General features: G+C 35.9%; 1 protein-coding gene across 1 annotated transcript in view; it reads left to right on the top strand.

Moving 5' to 3' along the window:
- Positions 1–16026, top strand: part of LOC137652700 (calcium-activated chloride channel regulator 1-like) — a 42056-nt gene extending 26030 nt beyond the window's left edge. The window contains 6 exon segments of the mRNA XM_068386102.1: positions 3454–3753; positions 3756–3806; positions 7617–7738; positions 11647–11755; positions 12037–13147; positions 13354–16026. Coding sequence (XP_068242203.1) covers positions 3454–3753; positions 3756–3806; positions 7617–7738; positions 11647–11755; positions 12037–13147; positions 13354–14795 — 3135 coding nt within the window. The 3' untranslated portion in view covers positions 14796–16026.
- The last annotated feature ends 2397 nt before the right edge of the window (positions 16027–18423 follow it).

The raw sequence follows: 18423 nt of genomic DNA, 5'->3' as shown, positions 1-18423 counted from the left end.
GTCACTCTCATTCGCACCATGACAATGCTAATTACATCCTTTGGCCTATCAGCCAATTAAATTCCCCATCAGCTCCCAAAGTGCAAAGTCAGAAAGACACCCAAGGACTCCTAAGGACTAGTTCATTTTTTTTTTTTCTGATCGCCATCCTTCCATTGGCGGTGTCGATGATGTCAGTGATTGTATGAAACTGCCATCGAGAATGACTGCACAAAGGATATGCGTCAGTCGGTGGCAGTTGCTAGATTTGATACTGAGAGAGAGAGAGAGAGAGAGAGAGAGAGAGAGAGAGAGCGCGCACATGTGTTATGTCGTGTCTTCCTTGTGTATTTGCATCACCTACTTGGTTGCAAATTGCCTTTACTTACAGAGATATCGTTATGTATCGATATTTTTTTTCATTTCTTTCGAATAGCATTGACTGTGATTAAGGAAAGCATTAAGTTTTCAATAGTGATAAAGGATTTTGGTACATGATAATTTTTATTCAAACGAAAAATATAAAGATTTGATCTTATATAGACCTGCTATTGTTTTTCTGCCCCTTCCACCCAGACCTTTCTGCCAATTTCAATTATGTTTCTCTTTGTTCCAATTTCTACAATTACTGCTGCAGCTATCTCCTAATCCTCACCATCCTCATGCTCTAAACCCCCCCCTCCCGCCACTCACCCCTCTTGCATCCCTCTACCTCCACCGAAAAAAAATTTAATTACAGTAAGACACGTAGCGGGTCCCACCCTATCCCATACCACCAAAGCTAACGTTTTCTCCCAGCGTCGCCCCCATAAACAGTTGTTGTAGACTTCCTAACGTAAGGCTGAGCATCCCTTATCAATTGATAGGTATTATCGACCTTTATGTCATCTGGGTCAGATAATCGACATCGTTTATCAAAGAGGTGAACGTCGGTTTCATTACAGATCTCCCATTTTTGCGTTTTGATTTCGGATCGTTTTCTCTTCCTGTTGCCATTCATTCGATGGATTTATGTGGTGGATAACTTTAGGTGGGCTTTTAAATCTCATATTTTTTATGGTCGAGTCTCTCTCTCTCTCTCTCTCTCTCTCTCTCTCTCTCTCTCTAACATCGTGGGTGTAAATTCAAAATAATGTCTGCATTATAATTATAGCTGTTATTGTTGTTGTGTTTAGTATAACTTTACTTCCAATTACAGCTGATATTACCAAATGCTTATTTTATGTAGTTTTAGTCTTTCATATTAGTTATAAGTCTAGAAAGTAATAGATTCATAGCTTCTGGTTTTCATTAGCAATTGTTTTAAAAGTTCTGAAAAGAATTTAGTGAAATTCTTGTGTTCTGTTTATGGATATTGCTGTTCATCAGTATTTTGACTTACAATAAAGGAAATATTATCGCTATCTCTTTAGAAGGAACCTGCTTTTGTTTGCCCGTTCTAATGAGCAAGCATAATGGGAAATAGTATATAGAAATTTCACTTATCACTAATTATCACTAATAATTACCATTGTTATAAAACAAAGTTATGATAACTATTCCTGAGAGACAAATTTTCTTCACGGTGATCAAAACATTCATTAATAAAAGAAGGAAAGAAATAGATTGCCAAAGAGAAAACCATAAGTAAATGAATAACAAAAAAAAAGAGCCCTGCAGTTATTTGATTATAATTAGATCGTGAGACGTAATTCAAGTGGCCGGGGGGTGGAGAGGGAGTCTGGTGATCGCAGACACTAAGGAATTGAGAAAGATCTAATGAAAGAGAAAGACTAAATAAATGAAATTTAAAGTAAAAAAAAAACAGTGATTCGTACTTTTCATTAACTTATTTTGTAGTTCGGTCACTCAATTTTGAAACCCTAATATTTTCCTGATTTTATTTCTAATTTCAATTTCAGCGTGACTTGAAGTAACTCTCCTTATTCCATCTTCATTAGTCTCTCTCTCTCTCTCTCTCTCTCTCTCTCTCTCTCGGGTGGTGTTAATATTACCTAATTTAATTTCTCAAATCGTAAAAAAACATGCACTTTGCTGGGTTTTTTTTTTCGTTATTTTTTAAGGATATTTTGACACTTAGAAAAATTACATTGTCATTTTAAGACACTGGGTGACCGACAGACATATCAGATGTGATAATGAAAAAGATCAGAGAAAAAGGAATATAATGCATTGGTGAGTATATTAAATAACTTTAAAGAATAAGAAATAGCATGAATCAAAGAGACTACTATTTAAGAAAACAATTTGATCGCCAATGCTGTAGATGGAAATGGTGTAACACTATGCATTTGGAATAGCCAGGGACCATTTGGCGAGCTTTCGATATCCCATACAAACATTCTATATTTTCGAAACGTCAGCTGACCATTTAAAATTAATAGTGTGCGATTATTGTTTATAAAAATTATGGCTAATTTGCCAAGATTTCGATATGATTAATACCGTAACACACTCCCATACAAACTTTCCATATTTTCGATACGTCAGCTGACCATTTACCGTCAGGAAATAACCCCCGAAATGTGCTTCGGAGAATTAGCCTTTCTTAGAAGGGTACTCACGAGTTTCTCGACCAAGTCTATTAAAAACAACCAAAGCTATACTTAGATAAATGGGAGTCCCAATATAAAAAAAAAAATGGAATTTCTTGGGCATGGTACACCTTGAGGGCCAAGTGGCTGGAATTTCGTATCCCCAGGGTATTGCTTAATAACAGGGGAGGGGCTTACAAGTGCCCACTGACCCAACAACAACAGCCTCGACTAGGTTTTGGAAAGCCGTGTGATATTTGTCCCGGTTCTCAATTAACTTTAAGAGTTACCTGAAACTCCGTGATGTCTGTCTATGTAAGTGTGTATGTGACAATTTCTTCATCCCACCTGGAGTATGATAGACGCCCCTGGTCATGAATTTCCTTGTTCGTGTTAGCTGACTGGTGACCGGCTATCAGCTCTTCTTATCTTCTGGTTCTCGGGGTCTATGTCGTGAGCTTCTTCTTGTGTTCGTAGAGTCAGAAAGGTGTAATGATGCTCCTTTTTTTTTTTTTCTCTTCTAGCAAGTCTTGTTTCTTCTACATTTTATTTCGGCGAGCTCTGCCCATCGCCTTTTCGGTCGGAGCATGGTGAGCTTCCATTTTGGTGTAATAGCATCGTGCAGCTGCTGCAAATCAAAATATCTGATACTCAAGGAATGCGGAATTTAATATTCTAGGAGGGGGAAAGTACAAATATCTAGGGGAAAAAATTGAATTGCTTAATTGAATGCTTATATTAACCATTCTAGTTTGGTTTACTATTAATTTCAAAATAATTCTTTTTAGATTTTGAAGCTGTTTAGTTGTTTATTCATAATTTAAATATTTTGCTAGGGGTAGTTTGTTCATTATATATCAAAATTAATGCAGGCATTTATCATCTTAACATTCATTTCTTATATAAATAAAATTTCTAGTCAATTTGTTTTATTGATAAGATTTTTATTAAATACCATATAATTCTGTTCAGATTTTTCAAGTTTATCGTTTCCCCCATCTTTCCGAAAGCTAATATATTTATCCATTCTCTTCCAGGTCGACTCTTAGCCTACGAATGGCTGAAGTATCGCTACGGCGTCTTCGAAGAGACCGGCCACGCCCATAACTCTCGTAGTCCCAGTTACTACAGATCTTCCGACGGCGAATGGAAGCCGACCACCTGCGCCAACGTCCCCTCTGGAGGGAGATTCCTCCTGTGGGAGCAGAGACATTTCCTGCCCTTCGGAGTTCGAGCCGAAGGGAGAAACAGGGACTGACGAAGTCTTTTATGGCGTTTCCTGAATTGCTGACGGTGAGTTAGGGTAATATTCTCTCTCTCTCTCTCTCTCTCTCTCTCTCTCTCTCTCCCATGTAAAAGGGTACATTACCTGTCATAATTTTACTGTTTTATTATGGTCCTTTAGAGTCATGTTGATTGTCTATTTATGTGTTTTCTATATTAAACTCAATACTATTAGGAAGAGTAAACTGAAAAATAGCATCTTGAGTTATACTTTACCAGTGTATGCAACCCATCAAAATGACGAAAATATTTATATAGCTAATCACGCACTCACACATGCACTTCCCAAGGGTGGGGAGAGTTGAGCGTGACCCAAATATATATATATATATATATATAGCTCGAACAGTTGCTCTTTATTATATTGGAGCGATAGTGTCCGGCTGTATGTGTGTGTGTGAGAGAGAGAGAGAGAGAGAGAGAGAGAAAGAGAGAGAGAGGATGATTAACATGCCTGGGTCCTGTAATAAATAAGGGGCCGTGAAATAGGAGTTTATGTCGGACACTGAGAAATTGTCCACTGATTGCTGGCCGCCGTATGTGGATCACTATTCTCAGACCATCGAAATCACCTAGTCGTGTTTTTCGTCCTTCAATCTGTTGAACGACCAAGAAGCGTGTGTGTTTAAGAGGCTATGCTTAAATTTGTTTTATATAACCATTTTTCCTTATGTTTCATTGACAGGCACTTTTTGTATTTGAAGCAGTTTGTTTATATTTAGGCGGGATTTTTCGTTTATTTGTATATTTTGTTATAACATGATAGAAGTTTTGTTTACGTTGAGAGAGAGAGAGAGAGAGAGAGAGAGAGAGAGAGAGATCCTATAAGAATCTAATGCGGACACAATTCTTTCACCCTCAAGATAGTCCCTTAAGTTAGACCACAATCTCTAAACCACTGTAACCGCAGCTTCCAGAAATTCTCTCTCTCTCTCTCTCTCTCTCTCTCTCTCTCTCTCTCTATGAAAAGAAAGCACAAAAACTAATAGCTTAAATAAGAAGACAATTTAATTATCTAAACAAAGACAGTACTACAGCTGTACACATCACTAGTAAGTCCCCCATCTAGAATACGGAGTCTAATTTTGGGCTCCAACTATTTCCAAAACTAAGGAAATTTGGATATAGACGGAGGATGGAATGTTTAAACTTATTTGACCTACAAACTCGACGACCATGGGGACAGTTAATAGAGGCATTCAAATTTCTTAAAGAAATAACAAATGTAGATTACAAACAATCTATTCACGCTTAGCACGAATCAGTTCAGAGGTATTGGATACAAAATGGAATTGAAAAGATACAACACCACTCAATGAGGCAATTTTTTTACATACAAAATAGTAAATACTTGGAATAGACTTCCCGCGGATGTAGTAAACAGTAACATGGTAAACGAGTTCAAGAATAAGTTAGACAAGATCATAAGAACTCTAATTGCTTAAAGTAAATTGCTCTACCAAAGATCAAGTGGAGTCTTCGCGGATTGACTAAAAAGTCTTTGAGACATCCTAAATCCTCGTAACTCCTTGTAACCCCTCTCTCTCTCTCTCTCTCTCTCTCTCTCTCTCTCTCTCTCTCTCTCTCTTCATCTTATCACCCTTCCCTTTTCAATACCGTGCCACCACTGCCTCTGTCCCTTCCCACCCCCTTCAGGATACATCAATACCCCTTCCCTTCAACCCCCTCCCTCCCTTCCCATTCCCTATTCTCTCACAGCCTGAGAAATGTAGTGAAGATCGCCCGGAGGTTCGTGGTTACCCACGGTCATTTATCATACCGACTACGCTAACCCCGATATTACTACAATTACTGTCATATCACATTTTCATCTCTGGGATGCGCCATCGCAGAGATGGAGGCTCTCTCTCTCTCTCTCTCTCTCTCTCTCTCTCTCTCTCTCTTATATATACATATATATATATATTTATATATATATATATATATATATATGTGTGTGTGTGTGTGTGTGTGTGTTATTTCACTCTCATGATCTCCCACTCTTCTGAGTAGCATTTTCGTCACTCGTATTAATGTCACTATTTTAAAGGAACCCCAAATATATATGTGTATGTATGTGTGTGGTGCATATATATATATATATATGTGTGTGTGTGTGTGTGTGTGTGTATAAGTTATCTGACATCAGAAATAAAATTTGGGCACAAATGGATTTTGTAGTCATCTTGAACAATCTAGTTATGTAATGAATGTGACAAGGGAATTTTCTCTCTCTCTCTCTCTCCTCTCCTCCTCTCTCTCTCTCTCTCTCTCTCTCTCGCTCTCTCTCTCTCTCTCTCTCTCCAAAATCTGATAGAACATTTTTTTTTCCAGTTTAGGATTACAATGCTGTAGAAAACAACGAGGCTCCTTTGCTGCGATTGATGAAATGCCTTGTGTATTTTCGTGTGTATGAGAGAGAGAGAGAGAGAGAGAGAGGAGAGAGAGAGAGAGAGAGATAACATATCCTAACTCTTTGAAATGCCGATGTACACGATAACATACCAAAATGTATTGTTTTTCCACTAACGGCCGACCTAAATCTATACTTTTTTAATGTACCACTACGGTGACTTGACTTGCTCTCTTGACTAAAATATATATATATATATATATATATATATTAGATAACCTTTTACAAACTATATAATTTGCTTTGATTTGTTCTGGGTTTGAATACGTAAATTTTGAAGATTTTTTCCTCCTAGTTAATTTGATAAAATTAATCGAATTTGAATGAATTGCGAAAGGAAAATGAAATTATCAACTGAAATCGAATCATTTTTAATATCTTGCTCAATGGGGGGAAGAGGATATGACCTTATGCCAATAACTGCTCTGATTAAGAACACAACAACGAGGCCACTCGGTCCCCATAGTCATTGCAATTACCATTTAATGTTCTCCTATTCGATTTTATTTCCTCGTTATTTTTTTCTATCTTTCCATTTTTTGCTTATTTTTTTGTTTATATAATTATGTATATATATATATATATATATATGTGTGTGTGTGTGTGTGTTTGTGTGTGTGTAATTAATACATTATATGTATATACAGTATATAATATATAATATATACATTATATATACACATTTATATATAATATATATATACATTATATATATATAGATATATATATACACCTTATTATTTTATATAATTTCCTCATAGTCATTGCAATCACCATTTAATTGTCTCTTATTCGATTTTATTTTCTTGTTTAATTGTTCCTATTTTTCAGTTTTTGCAATTTTTCTGTTTTTTTACACACACACACACACACACACACATATATATATATATATATATATACATATATATATATATATATATATATGTGTGTGTATATATATATATACACCTTATTATTTTGTATAATTTCCCTAATCTTGATGAGTTTTGTTTTTATAATCTTCCACAGCATTATTGTGTATTTCATTACTTCACTTTAATATTTCTTATTTCCTTCTCACTTCATTTTAGTGCTTTATTATTTCATTTTGCATTTTTCTATCATTTCATTTTATGTATTTTTAATTTTGTATTTTTCTATTATTTCATTGTATGTATATTTAATTTTGTATATTTTTTTAGATTAATCTTTTAAATTTCATTATAATTTTGTATAATTTTTAAAATTCATCTTTTAATTTTCATTATCATTTTGTATATTTTCATCTTGTATAATTTATTATATTTCATCTATTTTTTTTTATTATATCACTTCGCATTTGTATAATTTAATTTTGCATGTTTGTATTATGATTTAATAATGTGTCATTGTATTAATCAACTTCGTTTCACTCTCCTGCGCAGGTGACGGAACTCTGCGACGAGGGAAGCCACGATCGAGAGGCCCCGACGCTTCATAATCTCCTTTGTGACGGCAAGTCTGTCTGGGAAGTCATCAGAGCTTCGACCGATTTTCAAAGCAACAGGTAATAATTACGTTGAGATTAACTCTCTCTCTCTCTCTCTCTCTCTCTCTCTCTCTCTCTCTCTCTCTCTAAACTAGGATGTCGCAGTGTTAATACACACTGCTGAGCCTTGGCCGATTTATAGAGCAACAGGTAGTTATTACTTTCAGAGATTGATAGCGAATGCTCTCTCTCTCTCTCTCTCTCTCTCTCTCTCTCTCTCTCTCTCTCTCTCAGTGTCAAATTACTATCTGTAGATTTAGTGTGTTGACTAATTTTAGACGCCCAAACATACATACATTATATATATATATATATATATATATGTATATATATATGAGGATTTGCAAAAGATGATAGAAGATCTGAATAGAGAAAGCAGAAATGTAAGACTGAAATGAACATGAGTATAACTAGACGAACCTCTAGAGATTGTTAATGAATATATGCACTTAGGCCAGACAGTGTTTCCCAGAACACGGGACCGAAATCAAAAGAAGGATAAGCATGGATAGAGAGCTTTTGGTCAACAAAATGAGATTATGAAATGTAAAATCCCACTTTCCCTAAAAAGAAAAGTATATATATTTATATATATACAGTATATATATATGTATATATATATATATATATATATATATGTGTGTGTATACATATATATATGTATACATATAAATGTGTGTGTGGCTTTGTTTTAAAATGCTTCATTAAAAACGATACGACCTTTTTTTCATTTCCAAAAATTATCGAAAAAGGCACCGCAATCGCTCAAGAGGCAACACCTAGTCCCGTACCTCCTTAAAAAAGGATCCTTGTACTTTGATTAAAACTTCTGATAGAAGAAATAACATTCAATTAGGTATCAAAAGGTTTTCGTGTATCGCGTGATGGGTCCCATTTCGGATTCGTTCCAAGAAACACCTCGAACAGAAATGCGTTTCGAGTTCGGACAATTAATTGGCAATTAAGGACACGGCAGTTTCGGAAATTGGTCTCGCGTTGCTCAGTCTTCTTTCCACCTCCCACCCCCCCTCACTTACTTTTTCCATTTCTTCTCAGTCTCTTTTTTTTCATTCCATTCAGGAAGAAGTTAGACAGGATCCTAAAATCTTTCTAGACGTTTAAACTATATCGCTCTGCTCAAGAGCAAATGGAGTCTCCCCGGATGGACTAAGAAGTCTTTGAGACATCCAAAATCCTTGTAACTCACCTTCTCCTTTTTCATTCCTCCCCCCTTTCCCCTCTCATTTTTTTCCATCCCTCCTCCCCCTCCCATAGGCGCAGTTCCTCTTACATGAAACTCTTTGCAACAGGAAATGATAATGAGAAGTATTTGAACAATGGACGTTCTTTATCTTATATTTTTATCTAATTCTTATTAAATGCTACTGTGTTGGGAAATGTTTTTACCTTGATGCAATGGATGCAATAGTTCGCTCATTTTTGTTATTTTTGTTTAAAATTTCACCTAAACTTAACACCATTACCATTCTCAATATTATCTAGCAAAAGAGTGTTGATTAAATTATTTTAAACTCCAGAAATGCAAGCAGTTATCATCTTACACCAGAAATATAGACATGATCTACCTCTAAAATTGAATATAAAAGTCCGCTTAATTCGAATCCAATTTGCTATATTTTTATCATCTAGAATGAATCATGATTTCGCCTCATTCAAATGTTTTATTTACTTGCTCTTAAGTCGGTAATCTTTCTAAAGTCTCTTGATATTTATATAAATGTTAAAATGCACACCCAGTATTTGTACTAACATAAATGCACATTGTTATTATTATTATTATTATTATTATTATTATTATTATTATTATTATTATTATTATTATTGGCCAAGCTACAAATAAGTAGTTCAAGTATGTATTTTTGCCACTGTGTTCTTCGGCTGATTGAACTAAACTTCCAAGCAAAAATTATCTTTTATTTAACTTTCACATGAATAGGATTTTTACTTATTTGTTCAATATATTTCTATTATCTAAAGGCGATAAATTTTGGTAATCAAAATAACATAATTTACACCACAAGGAAATTTTTCCCATTCTATCTGACAGAAACCAGCGATCGCAGCTTTTGTGATTATTGATTATTTTAATCATGGGTAACTAGAGGAAGGTAATATTAATTCTCTCTCTCTCTCTCTCTCTCTCTCTCCTCTCTCTCTCTCTCTCTCTCTCTCTCTTGTTATAGAAATACAGTACATAGATTAAATCAAGATTTGACTTAATCCTTTCTACCCAAGCTTCCCCATAGTTTTCAGACACCTCCTGGGTCGTAATTATTCCTAATTATCAGAGTGTAATTAGCCCGGCAACTACCTGTCGCATTAGTGTGTGCAGCCAGATTGGTCGTGTAGAGCGTGGTCCATAAATACTATGGAGACAATCCTCGTAATTAAACTACAATTGCTTATTGCCTTGCTATGTGCTCATGCAATACCTTCTCTAGGTATTCCTTTTTTGTCATTTTTAATTGTTTTTTTTTTTATCAAATTATTCTTGCATTAGAAATTTTCCTTGAAATAATTATCCTTGTAGAGTAAATGAGCTGCTGCTTTTTTTTTTTTTTTTTTTTTTTTTTTTTTTTTTGTTAGCGTTAGAAGACTCTTTTTAATTTTTAATATTTGAGTAAATTATTTGAAGAATTGATGGTTTTGTCTCACCTTCAGAGAAGCTTGCATGATCTCCCCTTCTTAGGTTCAATATTTGCGTAGATTATTTGAAGAAATAATGTTGAATATCTTCAGTGAATTACTCTCTCTCTCTCTCTCTCTCTCTCTCTCTCTCTCTTTCTCTTTCTCTCTCTCTCTCTCTCTCTCTCTCTCTCTCTCTCTCTCTCTCTCGATTATTAGCACATTCGCTGTTGCGTTTGTACACTTAGGAAAGCATTACTAACCCAGTCTAATACGCAATGCCATAAATATGTTGCCGAGAAACCGACAGCATATTTTACCTAGAGGAAGGAAAAGAAAAAGAAGGTAAAAATGAAACCCCAGTGCAAGTTCTATTTGGTCCAATCACCTCCCGTCTACTGACCAAAACAAATAAGAAAACTGCAATTACGTTCGAGGTAATGAAGGCCTTTCTAAAACCCTTAATGGGATAGGCCTGCCGACGGAATATTTGAGTGGAATATTTGCGGGCTGTTGCACATTGGAGTCCGAAGCTAATAACACTTGTAAACTAATTAACTACTCGATCTTTATGGCCAAGTTAATTACGTGAAAGCCAGATGTTGTGGCCGGTGGAGGAAACATTGAGGAAGAGAGCGGGGGATTGTTTGGGAAAGGAACAGACAGATGGACATGTATGTGTGTGATCTAGTCGAGTCTAGGTTGGAAAGTAATTCCGATTTTTTTACTGTAGTTTAAATACCCTGTCATAAATTTCAGTTCAATGAACCGCAATTAGCTTGGTTTAGGGTTGATTTAGAGCGACTGGCTTATGAAATGCATAAGGGTTTGGTCTGAAAAGGTGATCCATTTTTTCTTTTTCATTTTTTTTTCTTTCGGTGTTCCAAATAGTAGACCTCAGCTTAATGAACTGCTATTACATTGTAGGGGTTTAACCTGTTTTTGAGGCAGGCCTTGGCGTTTTAGGCCCTTTGATTATAGATTTCGAAGATGCACTAGGGCTGGCAGGCCAAGATGGGGACCCTTTATCGAGGAAATGATAGTTATTGGGGTTAAACGTTGGTGCGTGTGGCAGCACAAAATATGACCGTGATGCTCTATGATCTATGTATTGATAGTTTCGTCAAGGGTCAAGTTATCGAACTGGTTAGGGGTTTATATTTACAATACTCTCTCTCTCTCTCTCTCTCTCCTCTCTCTCTCTCTCTCTCTCTCTCACAAATTCCCTAAGCAGGAGTTTTAATTTTTACGAAAATTGATTGGTTTGTTTTTCTTTTCAGAAATGGCGTTGCCGACTTGAAGGAAGGTGAAGTCGTCTTCCAGTACATTCAACCTCAGAAGCCAAGAATCATATTGCTTATTGAAGACACCAACGTTATGAATGTGCAGGTAATATTAATAATAATTCTTTATTAATGTATTTTTTGTTGTTGACATTTCACTTTGCGTGATTTTGACCATATTAAAGTCAATTCAATCTTGGATTGTATACTCTTTTTCTTAGTTTCTGCAGTTTCAGTCTTTCCGTAAACTAAAATCATTTGATTATTATCTCTTACTTTATAATAAGAGACATTGATTTTAAAATCTGGCTTCTTGCTAAGGACAAAATTTTAATTTGAACTATATTTTTTTAATTTCTACATCAGATCATTTCTATCTATTTTCAGAAACGTTGGGATTTCATGCGAAAAGCTCTGAAGAAATTCGTGACGTATGATGTGCCTGATGGACACAGCATTGGCCTGGTCGTCTTTGATTCAATTGCTGCCACCAAATACCCGCTAACTGTGCTCACTGATGGAGCCGTCCGTGAGAAGGTTGGTTCATCTTTGCCAAGAAAGCCTTCACGGGAAGGCCAACACAAGCGCTGCATCATCTGCGGTCTTCGGGAATCTCTTAACTTACTCCGCCAAAATGGTTTGGGAGGGCACATTGTCTTGGTCACAGCCGGAAATGGAATTCTCAGTGAGATGGAATACTTGGAGGCGGTGGAGGTACTTGATAATGCTCACGTATCGTTGCACTCCATTATTTATCCGTTGACCGAGAAATATCCTAAGCCAGCAGAAGGCCTGGAAAAACTGGCAGCTCACACAGGTGGTGATACATTTATAGTCCCAGATGAGGGCATTGGTGCTGATTCCAAGCTGCGGATGTATTATAACCTCCTCGATGCTTTTTATCACACCCTGAGTATTGCATTAGGTCACTCTGTCCTTCCCATAAAAGTCCATTCAGCCGAGCATCCAGGCGGTAGAGTGCCAGTGTCAGAGGGCAGTTTCCTGATGGATCCATCCCTCGGCTCCGACACAGTCTTTGCCATTTTTTACTATGACATGACCCACGTCGGCAATTTAGTCCACTTAGTTAGTCCTCATGGACAAGTCATTGATACTGCCAATATGCAAAAGGAAGACGCTAACATCAACATGATTACCATACGGCTAATGGAAGCCCAAGTCACTTCAGGTCTCTGGCATTACAAGGTAGAAAATCATGCAGATTCACACCAAGCACTTTATGTCCAAGTGACATCTAGGCCTCGATCTCATGCTGAGGCATCAAGCATTGACCTTCGGGCATGGACAAACCATCCTTCTGGGGTAGTCAATGCATCAGATACCACAAAACCATTTGCTTTGTACACAGAACTGATGGCTGGCTCTAGAAGCATCGAGAATGCTAAAATTATTGCCACACTTTCGAGACTTGGAAACTTCAACAACGGAAGTCAGTATCCACCACTGGAAGTTGAATTGCTAGATAATGGATTTACTGGTTAGTATAAAGCCATTGCCGTAAATTGTAAACATTTCTTATTACAGTTAAGATAGTATATTGTTATACAGTAGCTCGAATGTTATTTTAAACTGTTATCTATACATTGCACCTTATTTTTTAGAATTTATTTGTTCATGCATTAGAATAAAAAAATGCTTATCAGTATAACTTTCATGTATAATATTTTTTTTTTTTCTTTCTAGGTCCTGATATGATTCAAGGTGATGGTGTTTACTCTCGATTTGTCCCCAGTCTAAGATCAGCAAAGTATAGTATGACTGTGCACGTAGAGGGCACACTAGATGGATTTACATTTTCTCGTCATGCAAGGATTGGCACTATCAGTATTGTAGGAACACCACCTGTGGAAGATATCCTTCCACCATCTCGCATTATGGATTTTCATGCTAGCTTAGAACCCGGTTCTACATCCAAAGTTCGCTTCACCTGGACTGCTCCTGGAGGGGATCTAGATTTCGATAGTGCCGACCATTATGTTGTGATGATTTCTCGCAGTCAGCAAGATCTAAAAGAAATTCTTGGTACAACTCTTGAAGGCTGGCCACTGCCCCTTGAGTCTTACACACAACAGGAACATACAATTAACTGGAATATTTATGACACTGTGAATTACTTGGCTTTGTTTGCTGTAGATCAGAATGGAAATGAAGGTCCGCTCAGCAATGTTGTGACAGTTTATGTTCCTTCGCCCCCAACCACAACTAGTTATCCCTCATCTTCTGTCGTGCCTATTTCCTCTCCAAATAATTCCGCTTCCAAAGAGGATACTTCATCCCCTGTTCTAGCTGCACTTGACACACGCCAGCTTGCTGTTTTACTTGGTTGCCTCGGAGGGATTATAATAGTGGTAAGTCTGATCCTCTGTTACTGCAAAGCTGTCCATCATCGTCATCGCAAGGCAGCTGCTGCCAAGAAATCAGGTGAACCTCAAGATTCCTATAGTGTTACAGTTACAATATCTCCCAAGAGCACTGATTTTTCTGACAACAAGGACTCTCAACAAAGCTTGAAGAAAGATTACATAAGTCCAGTTGAGTCTTGGTCTGCCTCTCAGCTGCTCAGTAATCACTCTGACAACAAGCGGAACAGTGTCTCAACTAATTCTGACAATTCCAACCAGAGTGCACCAGCTAAGAAGATGTATGGTGATTATACACCTGGCAATGATTGCAGCGAGGCCAACCAGTACCAGTATCAGTATGTTGCTTATCCTGACCATTATCAGACCTCAAGTGAAGGATTCCCAACACCAACAGAAAGCTACCCAACTCCCTCAGATGAATACCCACCTCCCCCTGAAGACTACCCCAGTGACTACCCTCCACCTTCTGAGGTCCATTCCTACGTCAGCTCACAACCATCTGATTCATTCCTGTCGGTTTCATGTGATGTGCTCCCATCATCCCATGGTCCTCCTGCTTATGCTCCCTATCCTGCTTATGATGCTTCCCTCAGGTCTGCTAAAGTCCCACCACCAATTCCACCCAAGCCAAAGGTCTTGTATACACCAGAGCCTTACAGTACGCCTGAACCTTACCTTTATGATGCTCAGTCTCTTGATCCTCACTCGTCTTCACTTTCTGTAGCTTCCGACAAAAGGGTACGTAATGTCACCATGGTTTGAAGAACTGGAACCTACAAAACTAATGTGATTTCACAAGCATCGCGTTAGAATTGACGCGATCATAGTCGGAAAGAGTTAGAAGTTAGTGAAAGTCAGAAAGAAAAATTTATGAAACATCGTTATTGTGTGAATTCGATTGGTTCCTACTATGCTGTTTCAATATACAAGACGGGATATTGACTGACATAAGGTATCATGTTTTTATGTGACTGACTCATTAATTTTTGTTAAGACATGACTAGACTCGCTAGGTGTATGTTATTAATGAGTGATAAGATTGTTTGTTATATATAACACTTCCTTTTGTGCCAAAATGGTCATTTTAGTATCATAAGCATTTGCAGAGTTAAGTTTATGTAAGCAATGTAAATTTTGCATTCATTTTTGTCATGTTCTGACATCTGTTTCTCATGAAAGTTACATTATTTTCTTATATTCTTGAAAGGAAATATTTTTAATCATCAGTGTATAAGTTTTTACAAAAAAGGGAAATTGATTTGCTTCGAGGGTAGGATAAGGATTCCATATCTCCTAAGAGGGAAATTGAGTTCCATGAGAGATCTCATTAGACTAAACCAATATCTAATATGACTGATAATATCTTGTAAATAAAAAGGTTGTAGGTTTTCCTTCAAAATTGAAAAAATTATTTAAGATTTTGTGTTACAAAATTGACAGTTATACGTATGAGGATAGAATAAGTGAGGAAATGCCTTGTGAATGAAATTATGTTGAATTCAACATTTTCCTAATGCAAATCTTTGAAAAATTCATTTGTTCCGTCTCATTACTTATTGTAACCGATTTCAAAGTGGCTGCAAGTTACCGTATGCCGCAGAATGCTACTGGAGTTGCAGGAATATGTGCTTACTTTTATCTGCTGAACCTTGCAATCCACATGATGTGACTATTTGCAATGATCAAATGAAATGCCTTCAGTGATAGCAAAGGAAGTAAATAGATTAGGAGTAATTTAAAGACAACCCTTTGATAGTGAAGCAAGACCATATATGCTTGCTGTGTAAAGTGACTGCATTTCATACATAATGTTACGTTTATTGAATATTTATTTCTAGTCACCCTTATCAACTTATTGGCATTATAGGCTAAGAGTTTTTATCATAGAGATGTTCTTTTGCTCCAAGTGATATTTAGGCTTGTGCAATTTGATTGACTGTATATAGTGTAAAGGAGAATATAGTTTAAGTGGACTTGTAAATACTTTTTTATAAATAAAGTTATGCTTTCATTTTATTTTTCATTTATTCCTGGAGATATTATTTTCAGGCTATGTCCGCAATATAACTGGTGTTCCGAGAAGATACAGAGAAACGTTTAGTTTTCAATTGCAATAAGAATTCGATTCGCATCTTTTTCTTGGTTACCATAGACCTTAGGAATTTATAATAAAAGAATTATATAACAAGACACTAAGATACAAAATTTAATACTTGTTACATGAAAATGGTTCGCAAAAAGAACCTAATAACTCAAGCCTTAACTCAATATAAAAATCAAGATCTTTGAGATTCGATATTCCAGGGATGAGCAAAATGCACAGATCAAGTTAAAAAAGAAAAAAAAAGAAATATATCGTTTTAAAGGTATTACTGTACTTACGGCCGGGGTAACCTTTCATAGCAAAAACCAACTCTTCCCTATAGGTAAACGCCCGTTTCCTTCGAAAATGCCTATTATCTTTTCAATCAATCACTGAAGACATAAAACATGCAACCGCATGTTCATCCACAATTACGAATAGCACTTGTGTGAAAAGCACAACTAGATAAGCTTTACATTTAATATGAACACGAAGATGACTTAGACCACAGAGGAATGATACATCGAATTGAAAAAAAAAAAAAAAAAAAAAAAGGAAATTGAGTGGTTGAAGTCTAGGTTTAAATTTGTAGAGTTACCCCTATAAATGTTCTCTTTGATAACATTATACTCAATATATAGAAAACGAGAAATATTAAACGAACACTAAAACAAAAGAAATTTCCTTCCAGTAATCAAAGACCCTGTCGATAATCATATTCCCTTTTCTAGTTGCAGATGGTGCTTGATCTTTTTTTACATTATTAATGACAGTTTAGCTTAACATTAGATGATTCTTAAATTCCAAATAACAACGGTAATTTAACTGCATATTAGAGGTTTCACCAGGAAATCTTGTGTTTACAACTTGAGAATCCTTGAAGGAAGGTTTTGTTTGAGTGTGCTCAGACTTAGCGAGTGATTCTTAAACAGTTGTGTTAATCTGTGCTTACGTATCATTAAGGTATGCTTGTGTTTATTGAAAGTTAGTGCTGCATCATATATCTACGGGTTTCTTTGGTGTGCGGTTAAACTAAATATTCTATTCGAGACTGGATTTCGGTAAAGTTTTTTTTTAAACAAAAATTTGCTTTGTTAAAGTTACTTTTCTGTTACAGTAGCCTATACACTATCTTGAGCCTGTCAGATTCTCTTATCAACAATATTAGGAAGAACAGTAGTCATATTGGATATATACTTTATTCAAATGTTAAATTACAAAGTTATGTGCTTTCTTATCGACGTTATTACAGTGAAGGGACATTTGATTCGCTGAAAGAATTTTGACTGCTGGCAAGAGAAAGTCTTTATAAAGGGATCGTTTTAAGATGTAAGATAAGAGATATTAAAACACTCACTTCAATTACAATTTTGCATATTCATCTTATTAAGCTGAAAAAAATAAGGTAATTCTTGGTGAATATTAATGCCGGTTTTTTTATTGTGAGAAATTTAGATTATAGAATTTATGAATATGGACATATTTCACATTAATCTGCTATAACACACCTGTATAGTTCATTTCATGGTGTACCTTTTTTTTTTTTTTTTTTTTTTTTTTTTTTTTTTTGCTTAAGATATATCTTGTCCAGTGGTCTAAGTTAGCCACCAACTTCATTATGAGGAAATGAACACCACGTATATATTACTTGTTTATTACAATCTTATACTTACATAAAGCAAATAAGATATGCAGGTAGATATTCCGCAATCATTCCAGCATATGACAATAAAGCATTCATTCAAGATCTCTTATCCGTGGTGCACAGACTGCTAAGTGGTAGTAATCCGAGATAACTTGAGATGCTACCGCCAGAGAGTTACTGGGTCATTTGACTGGCCAGACAGTACTACATTGGATCTTTCTCTCTGGTTACGGCTCATTTTCCCTTTGCCTACACATACAGTGAATAGTCTGGCCTGTATCGTAAGTTGTATAAAAAAGAATTTTCGAATAAAAACTATCTATGCAATGTGGTATTTCAGTGACTTATAATATAGATTCATATCTAAGCCTATTTCATAATTTCATGACAATTTTATATTATGATTTTCAAACATAATGCGGTTGTACTTTGCTTTGATTCCGTTTCCAAAATAAACAGAAATCACGAAAATATCTTTAAAGTTTTCGGTAAGACTTTTGTAGTGCTGTGTATCTAATAACTTTAATTTTGATTTCCTTAAAGTTCATTCCTTTGCCCGCACATGATTTACACCAATAAATTTTGCATTACATTTTAGTCACTGAGTTATACAAACATCTGCTTATTTTTTTACCAAACAAGATTAGCAGGGGACCTTTACA

This window comes from Palaemon carinicauda, chromosome 14, assembly GCF_036898095.1.
Source record: "Palaemon carinicauda isolate YSFRI2023 chromosome 14, ASM3689809v2, whole genome shotgun sequence".
Taxonomy (NCBI): Eukaryota; Metazoa; Arthropoda; class Malacostraca; order Decapoda; family Palaemonidae; genus Palaemon; species Palaemon carinicauda.
Note: the sequence above shows the minus strand (reverse complement) of the source record. Positions and strands in the feature narration are given on the sequence as shown.